The following is a 22,412-nucleotide window of genomic DNA, read 5'->3' as shown; positions in this document are numbered from 1 at the left end:
AATCTTACCTAACGATGGATGATGAAGATTCAAACACCTGACATGCTGGACACTTGAAACTGAAATTGAAAGTGACGATAGTCGCTTTCAATTTTGACTGAAAAATTGAAAGCAATTATCGCTTTCAAACCTAGTTTTTAGAGGTGAAAAAACTAAACAAAGATTTTGATGTTAAAGCAAAACTAATGTCCTCCATTGTTATGCAGTAAAACACCAAATTTCCCTTTATTACCCTTCATCCCAATATGCCTGCAGTATTCAGAACAGGAGCACATTAAAAGTGGCTCACATGCTTCAAAGTTCTAACAGGACTTCATGTTCTACAATGTTCCTTTCATTTATCATGTTTAGGCTCTCATAAGATTTGTTTATCAAATCTTATGAGATTTATCAAATCTCATAAGATAAATGAGATTTTATCTTACCAGGTCTTACCAGGTAAGACCTGGTAAGACCTGGTAAGATGACAGCAGCTTTAGAATGGGAAACCAAAAAAAAAGATATAGTATAATATACTCAGTCACACAGATCTAATGTAGCACATTAAAGCCAAGTTTTAAAAAATCAAGACTAAAGTGCATCCACCAAAATATAACAAGGTAGAAAAGATCAACAAAATTACAGTTAGGCAAAAAATATAATGAAAATGTCTAACTTTTGAAATCCCATGTAATTTAAAAATATCTTCAAAATGACTATGTTTTGTGGAAGGTTTATAGGTGCTGGGTGGCTCTCCCCACTTTTATTAAACAGAAAGTGTCCAATCAAAGATGGCACTAATTAGCTGAGTTGAATGGCAACATTAGATAAGAGAAATGAGAGGACTTCATCTGCAAAGGAGAAAAAAATCCATAATGACTCACAACATATTGATGGAATGTTTCAGTCTGAATGTCAGTGGGACTGTCTACACACAGTTAAACAGACCCTTGGTTATTTGAATGACTCTGGCTACCAGTTGTAATGTTGAGATATTTTGTATTGGAAAAGTGTCATAGAAACAAAAATAATGTCAAGGATCTTTTAGTGGTGCTATCTAACCATTCCTTTGGAAAACTATAACTTGCAGGAACAGATATCCCCACTCCACAGATAGTTTTAAGTGTAGAAGCAACAAAAAACAAGAGGGAGGGAAGGAAGATGGATGGATGGATGGATGGATGGATGGATGGATGGATGGACAGGTGGATTTATAGAGTATTAAATATACCATTCCAAGGAAACAAGCAGAAGTGTTTTTAAAGATGGATGAATGGATTGAGAATGAATGGACATTACGGTGGAAAGACTGATGTATGAACTGCCAAATGGATGAAAGAATTTTTAAAGGCCCGGAAAAAAAAGTTCCATTCTTATTCAGAACTGAAATACAGTATATAGCTCTGGGAAAAATTAAGAGACCACTTAATAGGATAAGTTTCTTTGATTTTACTTTTTATAGGTATATGTTTGTAAAATGAAGATTGTTCTTTACAGACATTATGTCTACTGACAATGTATCTTTGAAATTCCTATAAAAAATTTTGTATGTAAATGCATGCAAAATTTCCATTTTTAGGAACCTAACTAAAACGGCATTGATTTTTTCCCCCTTTTTGACTGTTACAGTAAAAAGACCTTTATTCTGCATTATGAATGCAAGAGCCAGTTAATTGACACTGAACGTATTATTCTTGGGAAAGGCCAAGCTGTTTCATAGTCTCATCCCTGGGCCATAAGCAGCATGATGAACCGCACGCTTCCTGCTATGTCTTTAAGAAAGCCTTGGTGCCAACGCTGTTGCCAGGGCAACTGGTGAAAAAACACTTGTGAGGAAATTTCCAGTCTAATAATAACTAATCGCAGAGAATGAAGATTCCCTACAAAGACACTGTCTTGTTCCCTAATGGAACTGGGCCACTTTAGAGTCTACAGAATTCTGCTGGTATATTCTCCATGGTTCTCTCTGAGCCTATCAGCACAGGAATGAAGCATGCTGTGAGGCCATTGTTACCCATCTCACTGTAGTCCCATGCATGTTTCAGTAAATATAGATATGTCAGCATATATCCACATTCAATAAACATTTATCTTTTTTTGTGTGTTCGTATCCTTTTCAGATTACTAAACTGCCAGACAAGACATTCCCTCTTGGACATTCTCCAAGGGGCCTGGTAACCATGGAGACGCCATTGATCGCTTAGTATGTTAAAGCACGTTATTCTGGACATCAATACATGGTGTGACATGTAATAAGGCTATTAAATGGTGTGGGGTGGGTGTTATTTTTATTTCTTACATTAATTTAAATCCTACTCAACCTGTTATGTGTGTGAATTAATACACAGGTTAGCCAAGTGCTGCCCTCGCCGCGTGCATTTCCTCTTGGATAGCATAAACAGCTCCATAAACACAGATACCTAGAAAAATCCTTTTCCTTGGCAATCTACAAGAACCTTTATCTGCACGGCTTTGGCATGGCGAGACAGAGAGGAGAAAGGAGAGGGAGAGAGGCAGAGAGGGAGGATCTGTATATATGAAAGGACAATAACGATCTTTGGGAGGAAAAGAGAAATAAAAATCAACCCACAAACGCGAATAGATTCAAATAACAGCCCGAACAAAAACACAGTCTGCGACACCTTCAACGTCAAGGGAAGTCAAGGCAGCGTTGCAGCACTTACCATGTCGGGGTTCAGCCGTGCTAAAATGGCGAAGGTGGACAGTCTGTCACACACGCATTTGGTTCTGAATGAGTCGACGAGCACGGCTCTGCAGCCCCTGGCAGACCAAGATCCCAGAAGAGAGGAGCTGCACGAAGACAAACACACACACACACACACACACGCAAAGAAAAGCGATGCAGTGAATACAGAGCCAGGAAAAAAAAGAAAAGACGGCGCGCGCGCTTCAAATCCCACCGCGTTTACACCGGCTTTTTAATCCGTTTTCCATCTCCGCCGGCTGGGCTGCAGCAGGAGCGGAGCAGAGCGGAGAACCGAGTGAGCGCAGCGTGAAGCGGCTACAGAGCGACACACTGCAAATGATTAATATTATTATCAAAATAATAACGATTATTGTTAATGCCTAACTATTGGATACAAAGCACTTTAGATAAGAGGACTGTTCTTAATTAATCTTCTCAAATTAATATTTAAATTCGTTTTCTTTTCATTTTCCTGATTTCTTTTTAAAATGCACCAGTGTGCACTTGCCCACCACCAAACAAGCATAAATAAATAAAATGCTATAAGCACCTGGAAGAAAATGCCCAATTTGGCTTCAGTTTGGTCCACATGCAGACCAGAGGGGAGTTTATAAATGATTTGATTAGCAAGGAGCTGGCAGGTCTACGCAGAAGAGCAATAGTGCTCCTGGCAGTTGCCAGAGATTGAAAGTCAGTCATTAAGGTGAGTGAAGGTCATCAGACAGAGGATGGATAATTAGGCAGCTTTACCAATAATTGTTTTGTTGAAATTGACTCGCACTCAAACATATCTGGCTGTTTTCAGACTCCTTTTGGGATGCACCAATTTGGAGTGTGAGATCCACTCAAATTCCAGCTAGGTCTTAGATAATACACCAAAATTTAGGCTAATTTATATAAGTTTGATAGTTTTTAAAAAAAATGTAGATTAAGAGAAAAAAGAAATAGGACATCATCTAAACTCATCTGACAGCCAAAACAGACCAAATAGGAACAGGGAAAAGTATTATTATATGCCATCTTCCTAAGTTAATTACTGCCCAAATAAAACCTAAACAGTACAAGTACCATTCTCAATTTTCAAGTTTGGTTGTTCTTGTAAAGATATGCAAGAACAACCAATGTTCAAATTTCATGTGACAGAAACATTGAGCAGCTTTATTACCCTGTATCTTAAAATTTGTTTCATTTTTGGATTTTTCTTCCCACCCGTCACCCAAATCATTATTCCACAAGCCAAAATACACAAATCCCATTTTAAATTTGGTGTACTGTACCTCCAAAGACAGCACCCCTGTCTCTAACACTAAGCAGGTTTGGTGTTACCAGGAAGCAAATAGTTATTGGCCTGAACATAATTATAGCCTTACTGAATTTGATCAAATTAGCCAGATGCTTTAGAAGCAATGACTTCACGTGTCCCCACGCTGTCCCACATTATTTACAATCCTGATTGTTTTGGCACTTTTTGTAATATGTACAATACCTGTAGGGTTGAGCAGATGTTACCCTGGAGCACCACTTCATTATTAATGTCAGAAAAACTGAAGAAATGCTGATTGACCCTGAGTCTGACTATAGGTGACAACTTCCTGCTGTTAATTGATATCTAGAAAATAAACCAAGTTTTTGGGTTAACCATCAGCTTACATATTTAATCTGTTGGAAATTATCATCAGGTGTGATTTGATAATAATTTCTCTTTGCATCTAAAAACTAACTTGTCTGATCCAAAGTGCAGTAAAGGTGATAGGAAGGTCCAGTGAGTCCTCCTTGCAGTCTATCTATGAAGAGTGTCATCAGACATGTATGACCCTTGCTTGGAGACTAATAGATTTAAATATTAATTTGTTCCTGTATCCATCAGAATAATAAACGAAGTTGGTACAGAGTTTACAGTCACACTGTTGATGCTGTGGTTTGCATTCTATTCTGCAAGGTGTAATATGTGTTTTAAGAGAACAATATGTGTATTTTGGCTTTTGTGGTGTCAGCATGATTTTATTTTTTGTAGTGTATTTAATTATGGTGGCACTGCCACCGTAGCATATATAGCATATATATATTATTATTATAATAATTATTATATTATTTGACATGTGCCCTTTATATATCAAATTGAAATCTCAAAGGGAGCAGTCTAACAGAAGTGAGGTTGCCATTTTGCACCATTGGTTCTTCTGACCAACATGACCAAGCAAGGCAGGTGAAATGTCTTACCCAAAGACACAAACAACAGGGGCAGATGGACTGGCAATCATACCAGCAATCCACAGATTGCAGCGCAAACTCCTACTACTGTCTCACCGATTCGTTTGACGCACACTGTCAAAGATAAACGTATGGGGGACAATAAAGTATATAATTACCTATAGATTTTGATTTCCACAAAACTGAAATACATTTAGCTATTGAGGCGTGTAGCATATTTTGTGGTCTAGAATTACACTCTATGTTTTCATGCATCCATAAAATGTTAGTATTTTTGTGTGCCCAAGAAGAAGTTTGTTTTTTTCTGATTTAATGACAGTCTGTCCTTAAAATTTAAGGAATCCACTTCTAACCATCTCCATAAGCTGCTGCATATTTTGTCCAGACCCAAATATTGTCAGGTAGTGGGCTGAAATGGCAGCTGCAAATTCCAGACATACATTTGGGATGGCATGTAGCTACCATAAGATAGATAGCATATGCTATTGGTATATATAAGATGAACAATTTTGGCCAATTATGAACACTTATTTTCTGGGATAACTTATACACATTTTTTTACTTTCTATATTTCCTCTGTTGGCTACATTATGGCCAAAGATGTAGATCCTCCTCTTCTGAAACCATTCTGACAATCTGTTACATAATTAATATCTCTCAATCTTTATGTTAGATAAAGTTATCTAAAATCTGAGTGAATACGTTTTCCAGCATAACTGCAAGCTGAGAATGAAATATCATTGCCTTATAATTAGTCTTGCATAGAGGAACGACTTTGGCAGTTTTTACTTGGTGTAGAAAGATCCTAGTAGTAAATGACAAAACTGTAGGGTAATGGGCTTGCAATAAGACCAATGACTTTCTTTATTAGAATTTCACTCAATCCATAAAAATGAGTCTGTATGTTTCATTTTTATTTATCTTTTCTGATATATTGGGCCACATCTTTGTAAAAAAAAATATTAATCGCATTGTTCATATCAATGCACACTTAACATCCTTAATAAAATGTTTTGGGATATTTTAGGAGTCTTTTGTCTACAGGACCCAAAACTGAAGAATTGTTATTTTGCATCTAAAGTGCCTCAAACCAAACGTCACATGATAAACTTCATAACCTTCCAGCAAGTTTTTAACAGAAGATATATTATTCAAATGAACACTTTTAGAGTGACTGTGGGCCTAGATTCTTCTGTTGTGTCCCAACAACCATTAGATAACCTCTGATAATAGTTCAGAAAAAAAGGTTGAACCCACAGTTTTGACCCACAGTCTGATTTTCCAAAATCAGAGCACCTGCCACAAGACAGAGGAGTGAGGCTGAGAGTATAGGACACACAGATGTAAAGTAAATGCTCTCACTGATAAGAACACTTCTCTTCATAGAAAGCAGCTTATTCCTTCATTAGAGTTTAAATCATTAAGAGTGGAACATTAAAAACAAAACACATTGATGAAGAGCCTGATTACAGGATGATTGCTGCTTTCTTTGCTCTAAAACAGCTCAGTAGGATGAAGTTGACCTAAGCAGCACTGGCTTACTTTATGTCACGTCAGTGAATCTGGAAGGTCTATTACTGGTGGAAATAATAAAGATGGTTTAAGAATATGAACCATACCTCCACACAGTTTTCCATTGCCTGAGTTTGAAAGCAGAGAGGGTTTAGGATGTAGTTAGTTTTGCTTCTTAGAAGCAGGCAGCGACTCAGTGCTGACATTAGCACCTCACCTCTAACTGAAATCCAATCTATTAGGACACAGAGCAGTTTTTCTGTTGAAGTGATTAAGTCTCTCTGTGAGGCACACAGGAGCTTGCAGACACTCTTGCCCTCGCTGTTTAATTGGATAATTTAGGTGCTGGTCCAGCAGCCCTGCATGAAAGGATGTCCTCTGCCAAGTAAAGGCCACATGGATAAAGAGCAATGTGCCAGCACAGAGGAAACATAGAAAAGGTCTCTTAAAGGAGTGAATATGTGATTTATGCTTTGATACAATTCAAAGATAAAGAATTTGAATTTTTGCAACAATATTGGAACAAATTTATCTTCATAGACCTAAAAGCCCTGGCATAGAGGGAACCGAATCTAAACGCATGCCACACTTTTCAGAATTTGTGAGAAAAATTTATAATTTTTTGTAAGTCTGTCACATAAAATCACTCACAATGCAGTTTGAATAGAAGCTACTTTATTATTGTCACTAAATATAGTGACACTAATATATTCATTGATTGATTCATTCATTCATTCAATTATTCAGTCATTCATTCATGCCTTAAACATGAACAAACCACTTAACATGAAACAATATAATAAAATATACATGCTGCGTTAAGAATGAATAATACATAAATTATGTCATAGGTGATAAACCGTCAATTTTAGAAAAAAAAATCATGTCATTAGTGATTTTGAATTGGTTCAGAATCTACCCAATGTCAATGTCCAATCATTGTCTTAAAAAAATAAGAGCAAGGAGAACATCAGTTCAAACCTTTATGTTTATGTTTCAGTTCTCACATCTTCTTGTCACCCCTCATCTGAGATCTTGCTAATAAAAATGTATGAAATTCCTAAAATCCTCCACACAATCAGCTACCTTTGACAGAGAACACAAACACCTCCAAGAACAACATGATCAACATTATGCAACATTTTAAAGCGTTAGATCTGCCAAAGCACGCACTGTCACAACCTAGGGCTGACACCACATCAAATGCAGCTCAGGTTTTTAGAGCACCATAGGCAGGAAAAGCTGCAAACACAACCACGCAGTGATGTCAGGCAGACGGACAGAAAGATGCAGCTGATGTTCTTGTTATCGATTCCGGAGTGAAGCGGGAGCGTGCGAGTGAAGGCTCGAGCAGTCTCACAGCTCTTATCAACATGACAAGGACGACTCCTCAGACTCCAATTTCTTTTCCAAATATTAACTCATTAATCATAGCTGCCGACCAAGATGGATTTTAATTTTACCCAGAACATGTCTTGTTCCGACCCCCAACCCAACTCCCCAACACAACAAGATTGGTTTTTTGTCCTTGTTTTGTCTCTGTTGCTCTCTCTTCCACTGCTCTGCCTCCAAAACTTGTAGTAAGCAGTGACAGCTGGAAGGTGACTGCAATCAATAACGTTCAATAGTCACCAGGTTGTTAAGTGTCAAATAAAAGCTTGTATTCAGATATTGAAAGGTAGTCCAGTGTTTTATGCTTAACATAAGTTTAGCTTTATTCTCTTATATGTTTTTCAAATTGGATGAAGACTCGTCTTCAAAATTAAACAAAACAAAAACAAAAAAACAGGCAGAGCCAAGATGATCAATGCAGGGTCTTGGAAAAATCTTAAGGGTCATATTGACTACAGTGGGATGACAAATGATAAAGAAGAATAGGCAGGGAAGGAGAGGTAGTAAAGAAACAGCATTGAAATTTCAATTTCTCATTTTACTTTGCTGCTGGTACACCTGGATCCATCCATCCATACATACAAACATCCATACATACATACCCTGATTTCATGCTGGAGGGGAGTTGGTTCATATCTCCAGGGGTCACTGGCATAAACCCAGGAGAGTTCACCAGTTCATTTCATGGCAACAAAGAGGCACACAGGACAAGCAACCACACACTCACTGTCTCTCTAAGGGCAATTTAGAGAGACCAACTAAATTAGTGTTCATATTTCTAGACTGTGGGAGGATGCTGGAATACCCAGAGAAGACCCACACATGCATGGTGTCATAACAAGAAAAAGGAAATTAAAAATAAAACAAAAGCACAATACCTTTAGTGGAATATTAATGGTAATTTCTGTCGAGAAGTCTGTTTGGATGTGTAGTCAGACCAGGAGTGGTGTGATTGTGATGCGCTTCACTGACGCAGGCTACATTCATAACTTGATAACAGTAATTTTTAGCCATCGTTATGTCCAGATTGAATGCTTCTGCCTTTTTCTGGTGAAGAATTATGATGCAAGTCTAATGTCAATTATATAAACGTCAGATGAAATGCAATCTGACCGTTCAAACTGCAGACACTTTGAAAACTATACGTGATAAGATTGTAACTGACTGCCATGAAAAAGTCAAATATGAATCTCATATGGGCAAAAACATGGATTTGAATCCCATTTGCCTGTAGTGACTTGTCCAGGGTCACCCCGCCTCTCACCCCTTGACCTCTGGAGATAGACACCACTGGGGATACGTGTGATGGACAATGGATGGATAGCTGAGCTGGATTCGATACAATGTCTCTGGGTTTGGGTCAGGTTGGATTTTTTAGGCGTAGTCTAAACTCCAATGTATAATCTCTGTTGATTAAAAGAAATCCTCAACTAGTTTAAACCCAATTCATGTTTTTTTTTTTTTTAATTTCCTAAAGTTGTATATTATATGATCGATTTGTTGGGGAAAAAAAGAAACAAACAGATGAATCAATAAAACATGACATTCATGTCCAGAAGTGGATGTAAACCTCTGGTTCCAGCTGCATGGTTAACACAAAGTCTCACTGCACAAAGGCTACACAATTCCTGCCTGTGTTTCTTCCTTCCAGCATGCTGGTCCCCACTCTGTCATACTTACTCTAATCTGTTGTCTGAAAGAAGCAGAGCATTTAGGAAGAAGCGGTAGAAGAGCTGTGCTTTGAATCTGCCCACAGAAGCAGTAAATTTGAACCGTTTCAAGTGCTTCTTTTATTCTCTTTGTCTCCTTTATGCTCTCTAATTGTTTCTACCCTTTCAGCAGATTAAATGGATAACGATTCTAGATGGTGAAATGTGTGTCTGGGAAAAGAAAAAGGATGAGTTCCCTAAGAGTTCCCTTTAATTTTTCATACTGTGTCAGTGACTGAGCAGTGACAGCCATGGCCGAGTGAAACTGCTGAACTGGCCAGCACATCACCTTACCCAGAACTGGACAGAAGTTCTGGGTAAGGTCTTTGAAAATAATCTACTTTAATGGAAGCTTGGTGTCTGTATCCAAAAATGTCAGCTCAAAAGTACTAACGGGCCTGAAAAATATAACTTTTAAAAATTGAATCACCAAAAATGCTGTGAGATTTTTTTTGTGGTTTTTTTTACATACTCAACAATACGCTAAGCATGAATGCTCTTAATCATGCTAATAAAGTATTCAGATTTGGAATGAGATGGAAGATCCAACACTTCAAATGCTTTTTCTTTGTCAAATCAAAGATATTCAGTTTTCTTATTTTGATTGATGAAAACTGGAAAAAATATTTTGGCTATTCTAAGGAATTAAAACAGGAAGTACATCAGTCTTGAAAACATTTGCATTTACACAAGTTTTAAGACAGCAAGTAAAAGCGGATTTGGATGCACCAGGTGTCCTTTAGAGCGCGAGTGAATGAGTAGATGTGCTCCAATTCACCATCAAAATAAAAGGAAATCCCAGAAAAGGTGATCGCATTGTGTTGCTGCACAAAATCAGCAACACAAATGGCTCCAGGACCCCACTTTGAACACTCTTCCTCTCCACATTCAAAACAACCTGCAATATTTTATAATTTTGTCATATCATGTCCCCAAACACTTAAATTACTCAAAAAATGATCAGTAAATAACATGAAATAGCTTAAGAATATTTAAAGCCTTATAATGAGTCTAAGAAAAGAGACCTTGGTTCTCTTCCCTCTATGGCAACAAGAATGTTGCAAACAGAATTTATTATCAAATTTAACGTGAACTATGACAAGATGGATTCATGTTATATTCACTAAAATGTCTGTTCTGTAAATGAGATAAAAATTTGTAATGGTTTTATAATTTAGATGGATTTAACATCTGCAGAGGAAAAACTTTCTTGGCCAAATACTACAACCTGCACAGCTGTACAGTAGTAATATACACATATGTATATTACTCGTCTGGTTTCAGGACATATGGTTAGCTTGTCTTTGGTTAGACTTTCACATTAAGCCTCATATGAAAGTCTTGTGATATTTATGGTCAGGCCCTGCTGAAATGTTCTGGAGCTGTTAGTATGGAGGAATTTAAAGGTGCCTAAACTCATAGAGTATATAAATAAAGGTTAAATAAGACTCGGAACTCCATCTGCTCATAGTCAAAACGAGAAGAGATTTTAATGCACATCTGCGGAACTAAAACATCACATACACATCGTTACAGTAGTCCCAAAATCTCTCGCCTTCTACTTCTGGTATCAGTTTTTTATAGGGTCCGAGCTCTACTGGTGTGTATTGGAAAGCCTTGACCAATGGCGTTGCTTTCCTTCATTTACGTAGTTCATTTGGCTCCGTCTTACACTGGATGTGTATTGGAAGTTCCTTGGAAATATTAAGACCTATTGACCTCCAACATCTGCTCCATTTCAAAGGTGCAAAACAAGCCAATTATTATTCTTATCTATCCAAACAGATCGTTTCCCAAACATTCTTCCCGTCTCACTTCGGCTTCGCACGCCAGGGGAAGCCGGGAGCTAGGTCAAATTGACCTTCTACGGTGCCAGATTTCCTCAGTGCAAAACACTGAGGAGCGGAAAGAGCGGAAAGAGTATTTCCGCTCTTACATAATCTCAATCCAATTGACACAATACATTTCTTTTAGGCTAAAACATATCTTAGTGCGAACCAACCAACAAACATAATTTTTAACTATTAATATAATTATATTCCTCTACATTAGATGCTTCAGAAAAGCATCAGAATCCCAATGAAAAATGATCAACATGTCATCCTTTAGGATCTTTCAACATCTTTCAGCAGAACTGGTCTTTATGTACATCACCCTGGATTTACTGCAGGCCTCTCCACTTTGTTGTGCTGCACACTTTGCCGGCTATGTTAGGAAAATCTGACTAAATAGCACAGAACATCAGAACACTAGTGACAAGGAACTGTTCCTGACCGTCCTGATTTGGAGCAAGAATATTGTTGCGTCAGAAACTGCCAGCAGACTTCCAAGTCAAAGCTGACAGTTTCCGTATGTTTGTTGAAGAGCAGACAACTGAACACAACATGTCAACAGAACCTTTCAACATGCACAAGATCCTCCTCATGTTAGATAACTTCAAAAAGGTTTTGGCAAAGGATTTGTCAGAGTGACTGGCAAATCCTTTTCTCATTTCATGATAAATTTTTTGGCTTATTCGAGTTATAGTCCGGAAAATTCGATCAATACGGTCCTCTTGACATGGGAAGAGTTTGCATGGGTTAGTCGGAACAACATAATGTTAACTCAAAGGTAACCAAATGCATGCAATTCAGACAATAGGAGCAAGATATGTGGTTATAACTCCCATGAGAACATTGAAATTCACAGGGTTCAGTAGGTAATCAGCAACAAAGAGGAAATTACCTGTCACTCTCATCCCAGGATATACAGGTTTGGTTGGTAGTGCCCTACAAATGAGGAACAGAGAAACAGAATCATCACAATGAGTTTAAGTCCAACTGGGCATGCGCTTTGAAATCTGAAAGGACTTTAGAACAGACATGAAGTTTTTTACTGACGTTGTATAGGTGGGAGAACTCGACCACAACAGGTGTGGAGAGGGAAGCTGGGAGGGGCTTGATGGTCACTGACAAAAGCTTAGAGTTGAGGATCGTGTTGTTTCTGCAAAAAAAACAAATAAAACAAAAACAATAAACACCACATTAACCTGAAATATCCAATTAAAAGAAGTTGTGCACTATTAACTTATACACTAATGGTCACTGAACTTGTTCTTGTTGTTAACTGATGAGTTTTCCTCCTAGTTTCTAAAACACCAAAGCAGCTATTGATAATCAACCAGATTATAATTGAGAATCAAAAATAAAAATCAATGTTTTTATTGCTGGTAGTGACAAATAATGTTTGTGTTTTGGTAGGTAGATGTTTATTTTTTTAAAATACTAACATTACTTTTTAATTCCTCATGCTTTTGTAGTACATGATTTCAGGGTCTGGTTTTGAAAAGATTGATGGGGCTTTCTAGTTTTAGTCATGTTTCCAGACATTACAAAATCAGACTTGTTTTGGATTTTTATCACAATCACAACAATCACACTAAAGAATTGCTATCTAAAATGGAAAGATTATATGAAAATAATATCTCTATATTATTTTCATATAATATCTCTATATTATTTTCAGAACATATGGAAAGAAAAATTATGTTCTGAGGTGGGTCAATGGGTTATGTTGACCCACTCTAACTCTTTCCTGGTTATTCTTAACCAGGAAAGAGGTTAGGAATAATTTTTTAGGTAAAAAAATTTCACATAAACCCATTGACTTTGAACTGTGAAATAATATGCTACACAAATAAACTTAACGTGAGTTGAAACTTGACTCAACAGGCTGTTAAAGAGGGGACCAGACCTCCAGTGGAAAGTTCAAATGTTTTAGGAAAAGTAATTTTCTTCTCCCCAAATCTGAATTACATTTCTTTGCAAAAGCTTTTATGAATTTTAGTGCATTTGTTGTTAGATTATTTTCTCTTTACTTAGTACGCATTGCAGTGTCTGCCTTCATATGAACTATCAATCATGTTGCAAAAGACAATGTGGGAAAAATTAATTGCTACTGGAAGCATAGAAACCAAAATGACCAAACATGGTCAACAGCCCCTAGTTGTTTCCTGCTCGCTCACATCATCATGGTGTCATCTCCCCATAATCAAACTCTCAGCTCTTAGAAGCACAATCAATCAACTTAAACATTTGTGTCATCTAGTCTCTTGCTTCAGACTCATCTCATTTTCCCTGAGAGGTGCATTAAATGCAGAACAGGAAAGAGGTTAGGAATGAAAATGCAAAAGTAAAGATGAGAAATACAGAATGAGGCAGAGGACTGAAAAAATGACAGAAATCCAAAGTTTAGCAAGAGATACAGTGAAAAGAAAGGGGGGGGGGGGGGGGGGGGGGGGGGAGAATTTGTCTGTCTCATTTTCCTGCTGAATATGTTACCAGTACATTATATGCTTTTAGCACATTATCATAATGGACATCTATTTCCAAGTGTCAGCACAGCTGTATGTAGCTGGTTAGACTCAGAAACTCACTTACATGTATTTGTGTTCATTAACTTAAAAATATCTTCCCATCACATTTGAAGCTGCCTTAATTTAACTTTACTACAATGTAAGAAAATGTGACCAGGAGATTTTCAAGTTATGTTTAATTTAGTAACCTTTTTGTTAATCCAAAATTGAAATTGTCCACATTTTTACATTAAATCTCAAAGACATTGAAATAAAGTAGAAAAAAATAAAAATAATAAAAACATAAAAATAACATAATAATAAAAACAGGTCTTAGTTGAAAATTCCTTCAAATTTCTACAGTGAATTTACCCTTTTTTATTTTTACAGATTTCTTTTGCAGTGCAGTAACAGACTTTTCTTTTATAAAATATAACCTAGAGCTTGCTGTATCCAAATCATTGTTTCCAAATAGCTGAAACTCATCCAGGTAAGTTCAAAGTACTTTACAACAAATCCTAAAATTATTCCAGTGTTGAAAATGTCACAATGGTTCATGTGAACACCATTCTTCACCCTTAAAAGCAGCATCATATTTTCATAAGATGATTAATTGCGTACATGTCCATCCCCTTTAGTCTTACCTTTGCAGAGCCAAAATGCTGCCCAGGTTCCTGTAGAGAACAACGCCGGTTACAAAGGTCGAGTCGTCGTCTGCTTCTGTGTTTGGGAGGAGCAGAAATGAGGACATGGTGAGCTGGCAGGTCAAAGTCATGAAAAGATTGCTGATGCATTCTGAATGGCTGAGTGTGTAAGGAGAGAGCAGGTCAGCCATGTTGCTTCTGCACCTACAGCCAAACAACAACACCACACCTTACACCTGAGACACACGTGTCAAGGAAACCTAAATAGATTTCATCATTTTCATAGATTTTTAGTAAGTGAATAGGTGGTTTATTTGCCTGTTCAAGAATCATTTTTTGGTTCCATGTTCTTTTCCAAATGTGGCCACTTTTGATGACTTTCATGAAGAAGAGACTGTCAGAGAGCAGGATGGCTGCTGAGATTTAGCTTTTAGCATCAACAGAGCTACACTGCATGTATGAACTGAGTTAAAGTCAGAATGTTCAGGAAATTAATAAGAAAATCTTCTGGAACATGCATGAAATACTTTTACAGCTGAGCGTTTTAGGGTCTTAACCATTTCCAACCTAAAAACACTATCACTGCTGCACTATAAATATCAGCTGATTTAAATTAGAACTTCTGACACTTTTTTAAACTCACTAAATAAGCTGTCGATTTGTCCACCGTCCATGAGGTACCGTACTTTTAGACTTTTCTGTGTGTGAAAAATGCATCTCTAATGGTGTGTTCTCTCAAGGCTGCAATGCCAAATCCATTGTTTCCATACAAACCTCTCAGGCTGCACATAACCTTGCACACCAGACCCTTGTACAGGTTTTGGCAGTGAAATAATTGTTTTTTTTGTTTGTTTTTTTTAGTCTTAACAATTTTACAACTTTTTATAAGTCAAAAAAGATTTTTTTTTAAATTCACACATGGCAGAAACACACACATTACATTCATCCTATCATTATTTGATTCAGCATATTCATAACTTTTATGATTACTTAGTTTTGTCTTCTTAGTGCTTGGAGTTGATCACATTTTGTTGGCTTCTGTTTCTCCATTTATTGTTTTAAAATTGAGAACAGGTTCTCAGTGGAGTAAAGATCCTGACCACAGGTTCAAAACTTTCGTGATTTTGGAGCCAGTTTGTTCTAACTATTCCCCTTATTCATGCTGCTCCATCATGCTGGAAAATAACAGCGATTATCCTCAAACTAAACTTAGATGGTAAGAAGTTGCTCATAGAACATTCTAATGTTAGGCCAGCTTTTAGGAGCCAGTCCACTTCCTTAAAATGTCATTGTGTTGTTTGTATTCACTACAAAATTATTCAAGCTTTCGGCAAGGAAGTTTTTAGAATTTTTGTTTTATGGTTCTAACTTTCAAAGAGATGGCCACCCATCCAACAGGCTTTCAGCCTCAGATTAACTGCCCTGGCAAGATAGTGTCCTCCCTGGGGGCTGAGTCTGCTGGAGGAGACAAAGCGGAGAGAACAGACATGACCCAGAGCAGAAGCCCAGGCTGGTTCCAACAAAGTAAACAGCAGTCATTGGGTGGTCTATCACAGGGCAGCCCAGATGTCCTGTAAAGCAGAACTGTTGTCTGATCGACACAGGGACCTAAGGGACCATTTTAGAGAACACAGTTACCTAAGGGTGACAGGATGCTGGAGTACCCCGAGAGAAACCATGCATGCACAGGGAGAAAAGTTCTACCAACTGTGACACTGTGCAGCATAAGAGCTTGAACTTCCTGCAGGACTTTCTGGGTGTTCTTTTTGGAAAGAACTGGCCAGCTTCTTGTGTAAGGCAGATGTTCTACTGCCTCACTGTAGATGCAGATATGTCACACCCAACTGATGCTGAGCAAGTTCTCCAGGGTTGATACCAGATTCTTGAGAGCTCTCCTTTGCAGTAGAAGATTCTAAAACATTTTTCACTTCAGTTATGCATCAGAAATTGAATTTTTGATGATCCAAAAAATATTCCAGCTGTAGTTTTGTTGTATGTGTTTAGATGCAAAGAAGGGATGTTTAACCCTAGTCTGTGGCTTCGATTGTCAGAGAGATTTCAGTGTCTGTTCTTAAAGTACCAAAGGCAAAAACACAAGAAAAAACTTTCACACAAACAGGATCCATGTGACTGCTCTCCACAACAATCCAAAATCAATGTGTACTCACATTTTAAGTGACTGTGAAAACTTGTGTCCATAATGCACCTCTACTGCTGGTTCTGTTTGCACCATTCTTTGACATACCAAAACAAAACCTATTCAGAAAGCTCCTCCAGAGGTCTCTGGACACTGTGCCGTTTACAGGCCCATACTGCTCTGAGCTGCTACTAAACATGGCTTTAGCTTTCATAAATTTCCTCATTTCAGAGCAGCATGGAAGGAGATTTGTCAAAACTTGACAACTGGACTCAACAGTAGCACTGGGCTGAAACGAGACCCAAACCATAGGAAAACACGCCTCCATCTGCCGGGCCATCTGAAGACATCCAACTCTTCTGCTCCAGCACACTATATGGCAGCCTGGAAGCGCACAGCAGTGTGCCAGGCAGAATGCAGAGAAAGTGGCTCCCAGGCAACAGCTGAGCTCCCATGGGCAACACAGGGGAACCAAGCAAGATGTGTGGGAGTATGAGGGGGATGAAGTATTATGTGTCCTGCTCATGCACTCTCTGGCCACACCATGCAATATGCTCAACCAGATCGAGTGTGCCCAACAACAACTAGTCTGGAGGGACTCTAAGACCAAAGACCAAAACATACATTTGCTTATTCAGAGCAGGCATAAAGCATATGGAATCAACACTGAAATAAAAAGAAATCTATACCCAAGTATGCACCAATTCTTTGTACATTTATAACAAAACTTTAGGTAAGTGAAGAAATCATTTCTAAAGCAACAATGCATGTTATATATTATTTATATACAGTATGTATATGCATATAAAAATATACACTGCTCAAAAAAATAAAGGGAACACTCAAATAACACATCCTAGATCTGAATGAAAGAAATATTCTCATTGAATACTTTGTTCTGTACAAAGTTGAATGTGCTGACAACAAAATCACACAAAAATCATCAATGGAAATCAAATTTATTAACCAATGGAGGCCTGGATTTGGAGCCACACACAAAATTAAAGTGAAATAACACTACACGCTGATCCAACTTTAATGTAATGTCCTTAAAACAAGTCAAAATGAGGCTCAGTATTGTGTGTGGCCTCCACGTGCCTGTATGACCTCCCTACAACGCCTGGGCATGCTCCTGATGAGGTGGCGGATGGTCTCCTGAGGGATCTCCTCCCAGACCTGGACTAAAGCATCCGCCAACTCCTGGACAGTCTGTGGTGCAACGTGACGTTGGTGGATGGAGCGAGACATGATGTCCCAGATGTGCTCAATCGGATTCAGGTCTGGGGAACGGGCTGGCCAGTCCAAGCTTCAATGCCTTCATCTTGCAGGAACTGCTGACACACTCCAGCCACATGAGGTCTAGCATTGTCCTGCATTAGGAGGAACCCAGGGCCAACCGCACCAGCATATGGTCTCACAAGGGGTCTGAGGATCTCATCTCGGTACCTAATGGCAGTCAGGCTACCTCTGGTGAGCACATGGAGGGCTGTGCGGCCCTCCAAAGAAATGCCACCCCACACCATTACTGACCCACTGCCAAACCGGTCATGCTGAAGGATGTTGCAGGCAGCAGACCGCTCTCCACGGCGTCTCCAGACTCTGTCACATCTGTCACATGTGCTCAGTGTGAACCTGCTTTCATCTGTGAAGAGCACAAGGCGCCAGTGGCGAATTTGCCAATCCTGGTGTTCTCTGGCAAATGCCAAGCGTCCTGCACGGTGTTCGGCTGTGAGCACAACCCCCATCTGTGGACGTCGGGCCCTCATACCATCCTCATGGAGTCGGTTTCTAACCGTTTGTGCAGACACATGCACATTTGTGGCCTGCTGGAGGTCATTTTGCAGGGCTCTGGCAGTGCTCCTCCTGTTCCTTCTTGCACAAAGGCGGAGGTAGCGGTCCTGCTGCTGGGTTGTTGCCCTCCTACGGCCTCCTCCACGTCTCCTGGTGTACTGGCCTGTCTCCTGGTAGCGCCTCCAGCCTCTGGACACTACGCTGACAGACACAGCAAACCTTCTTGCCACAGCTCGCATTGATGTGCCATCCTGGATGAGCTGCACTACCTGAGCCACTTGTGTAGGTTGTGGAGTCCGTCTCATGCTACCACGAGTGTGAAAGCACCACCAACATTCAAAACTGACCAAAACATCAGCCAGACAGCATAGGTACTGAGAAGTGGTCTGTGGTCCCAACTGCAGAACCACTCCTTTATTGAGTGTGTCTTGCTAATTGCCAATAATTTCCACCTGTTGCCTATTCCATCTGCACAACAGCAGGTGAAATTGATTGTCAATCAGTGTTGCTTCCTAAGTGGACAGTTTGATTTCACAGAAGTTTGATTTACTTGGAGTTATATTGTGTTGTTTAAGTGTTCCCTTTATTTTTTTGAGCAGTGTACATGTACATACAGTATGTATTTATGTTAGCATGGTAAAATGAGCTTTCACTTTACACACAGAGGAGTGCCAAAATAAATGTTATTACTTATATTAGGTTTGAAAGTGTAATATTTAGATATGTTTCTTATCATTTAAACATATAAATAAATTGTGAGACTCCAGTTACCATCAAGCAACAGATGATTAGAACTTTATGTTTTTCTTTTTCTTTTTGTTTGTTTAGTCTTGCAAAGTAACATACTTTGCTGCAGTAATGGAGGTCCATCACCATTTTGTTAGATTCCTTTTAAACATCCCAAAATAAGATACCAAAACCATTTCATCAATGTGAACAAGTGAAAATCGGATCCTTGATGTGCTGGCTGATGGTGGAACATTACTGCTTGGGAGACACTTCCCTCAGTCAGTGAGGAAATTACCTTTAATTGCACCTGATTGGATCCCGTTGACTCTTGATTAGGAATGACGGGCTCATTAGTATGCTGCTTGTTTTCAAGGGCCTCAACACTCACTAATAAACACCCAAAAGTGCTCTTTAGCACAAGGAACGACACGGGCCAGCAGACGGGAAACAAACTGCCGGTTTGTCAACATAGAAAGATTAGGACTCACCAAAACGCACTTGTTTTTCAAGAAAGTTGTAAAAATTGAAAACTGCATGCAGAAAGTTCCAAAAACAAAATTTTTCTGTGAGGGAGTAATAATTCTTCACAAATATTATTAACTCTGAGAGATCCAACTTGTGTCAGTAATTGGATGTTAGTTTTACAGATACATTTAAAATGTCTGCCTTTGGGGTGTTGAGCAGTAAAGTAATTAAAGTCGCTAAAGGCCTAATTACTTTCCACTGAAAGATTCATTTCACAATCAGTTGTTCTGGAGCAGTCAATGCAAACCATCAGCGGTCAGTTTCCTGTATGGTTTTAATTTTTCCCTGTTTTAACATGCCACAGTTAAATGGAGAGAATCCACCTTATCCTGCAGCCTAAAGCAGGCATAGTGGGTTAATGAATTAACACAATGACTTCACAATCTTCTTCATCATAACCAGTGACAGCAAAGTTATTTTGAAAAAGTAACTTGATTTCTGATAGCTTGATTTTAAAAGTAACAGTCCTGGTTGCCTCAACCTAAATATGAGAATCAGGGTGAGTCAGTAGTGTTTAAGGGCAGCATTTCCTCCTCTACATCCTGTATAACCAGTTTCTTGTACTCAGCTTCACTTACTGGTTTTTGTACCAGGTACAAATGGCTTTCACACCTGGTTTTTGTACTGGTGTTTGTACTGGTTTTTGTACCACCCAAACAGAAAAAAGTTAATCTCTTTTCTGTTTGGGTGGTGGTGGGGGAGCATGCTGTTTTGTCTCAACTTTCTGCTTTGCATCACCTGTTGGACTTGCTTTGTCAGTTTGACGCAAATGTCTTTTTCAAATTCAATGTGAACTTTTGTAGCCAGATAGTTTGGAAAATTGACCTTATATTACAAAACCTGACAATAGAGAAAGATTTACAAATGACAGAAAAAAATCACAATAAATATACAGTACAGACCAAAAGTTTGGACACACAGTTGTGTCCAAACTTTTGGTCTGTACTGTACATTCACATTAGTTGAAGCCTAAGAATGTAAATACAGTACAAAAATAGTTGAAAAGTTATTATTTTTCCTGTTGTAATGTTTGTGTCATCTTATTCACGCAGACTGTGATCTGTACATCAGAAATAGCTAGTAAGCATATTCTGGGATCGATGGATAGTGGCTCCATCCTCCACTAGGGGGCTTTGGCACTCTGTCCTTTTTGAATTAAGCTGCTGCATGAATGAAGTACTGACAATCTCTTGTTATTTTGTCTCCCATTCTTTCAGAACTTTGTCACAGAACAGAGGGAACAACAAGCCTTGATGCTGTCATGTTTAGCTGACACCAACTCAAAATAATGCTTTTATTTCCAACATGCATCTCTCTCCTCCCTTTATTGTTTATGTTTTTGTTGCTGCATGATATTACACATGAGATGTTTCTCAAGAGGAAAGCAACAATTTATGTTTTTTACTATGTAAAATGACAAAAATAGTAAAGTGTTAGATCATATCTTACTGAACAAATGGGTCTTATTAGAGTAAGGCATTGATGACCTCACTGATCATAACATAACCCTTTCTCTTGTTTTCTGAATCTCTTAGCATCATAATTTAGCCTCAGATTAGAGGTCACGACCAGGAAAGCACTGCTTCTCATCCAATGAATGCCCTGAGAAAATAAAAATGACAATTTGGACTAGGGTGTTCCAATTACTTTAAATGGGCTCAGGTGTATACAATCCAGCAGCAAGGGAAGCAGACTGCTCCTAAAAGAATGGACTGTTTTCAGGAGCTGAATGATGTCCAGTGTAGTAACATGGCAGGATGCCTGCGTAATAAAGCAGTTTATTACATTTCACTGAACACTAAACACTGGTTTAGTGTTGAGGGACATAATTGTACTCCATAAAGTCCTGACCTAACCTGATCAAACACCCTAATTCTAAATTACAGCAAATAATGAGAGCCAGACCTCTTGCCCAACATCAGTGTCTGACCTCTAACATCCTATTCAGGAAAAAAGGTCAGAAATCCCCAGAAACAGACTTTTAAACCTTTTGGAATGTGTTCCAAGAAGAGTTGAAGCAGTAAGCATGATATTAAAAATGATGTAAAGTTTTTTTGCCTTGAAGCTGAAGATTGACCTTAATTCTATTTCTCAATTAAAGTTCTTCTCAAAGAATATGACCTTATCATTTCTCATGAGCACAGCGTGCATCGTATTGTCTGAAGTGCTCCACATTGAGCCTGTACATGCCTGGTCACACTCACTGCTCTTGTATATTATAAAAGAGAGATGAGTAAGATTATAAAGTTTAATTAACTAGAAGAAGATGATAACAGATTTTGAATATTAATTTGCACATTTGGGATGTGTTTTTGCTGGGGGACCAGGTTTGCTCCCGCCTCCTTGTTGTGATTGGTTGCTTCATCTCAACACTGAGTTGATTTCCATGTGTCTAACATCACTTACTACTACATGTTAGATAAAGTTCAACCAGATCTCTTTAAGAGACGGGCTGAACTGTTGTACTTCAGGGAGCTGTTGTTGTTCGCTTGTTAACTTTTCCAGAATATTTTTCCCAGAATTCATAAGCTGTGAAGACTTAGTCTGGAAAGCTTGAAAAAATACAAATGGAGTGTTTTCTTGCTGAGATTTCTTCATTAAGACTGAGTATTCATTATGTAACAGACTATCAAATAATGACCCTATGCACAGAGAAAACACAGGGCCTAATGAAGGAAAATTTTTTGATTAAACCAAAGAGAAGTTTAATCAGTTTGTGTTTATTAACAAACATGTACATGGG

General features: G+C 38.4%; 1 protein-coding gene across 7 annotated transcripts in view; it reads right to left on the bottom strand.

Annotated features, from left to right (window-relative positions):
- Positions 1–22,412, bottom strand: part of adgrb1a (adhesion G protein-coupled receptor B1a) — a 179,673-nt gene that overhangs the window by 61,907 nt on the left and 95,354 nt on the right. For all 7 annotated transcript variants that reach the window (XM_032558860.1, XM_032558866.1, XM_032558864.1 and 4 more), the window contains exons 15-18: positions 14,488–14,563; positions 12,390–12,492; positions 12,235–12,278; positions 2,664–2,790 (exon numbers count right to left, since the gene is read on the bottom strand). In XM_032558860.1, the coding sequence (XP_032414751.1) occupies positions 2,664–2,790; positions 12,235–12,278; positions 12,390–12,492; positions 14,488–14,563 (350 nt within the window). The remainder of the gene's footprint in view (positions 1–2,663; positions 2,791–12,234; positions 12,279–12,389; positions 12,493–14,487; positions 14,564–22,412) is intronic.

This window comes from Xiphophorus hellerii, chromosome 3 (genome assembly GCF_003331165.1).
Source record: "Xiphophorus hellerii strain 12219 chromosome 3, Xiphophorus_hellerii-4.1, whole genome shotgun sequence".
Classification (NCBI taxonomy): domain Eukaryota; kingdom Metazoa; phylum Chordata; class Actinopteri; order Cyprinodontiformes; family Poeciliidae; genus Xiphophorus; species Xiphophorus hellerii.
The sequence above is the reverse complement of the archived record's forward strand: the minus strand, read 5'-3'. Positions and strand labels throughout refer to the sequence as shown.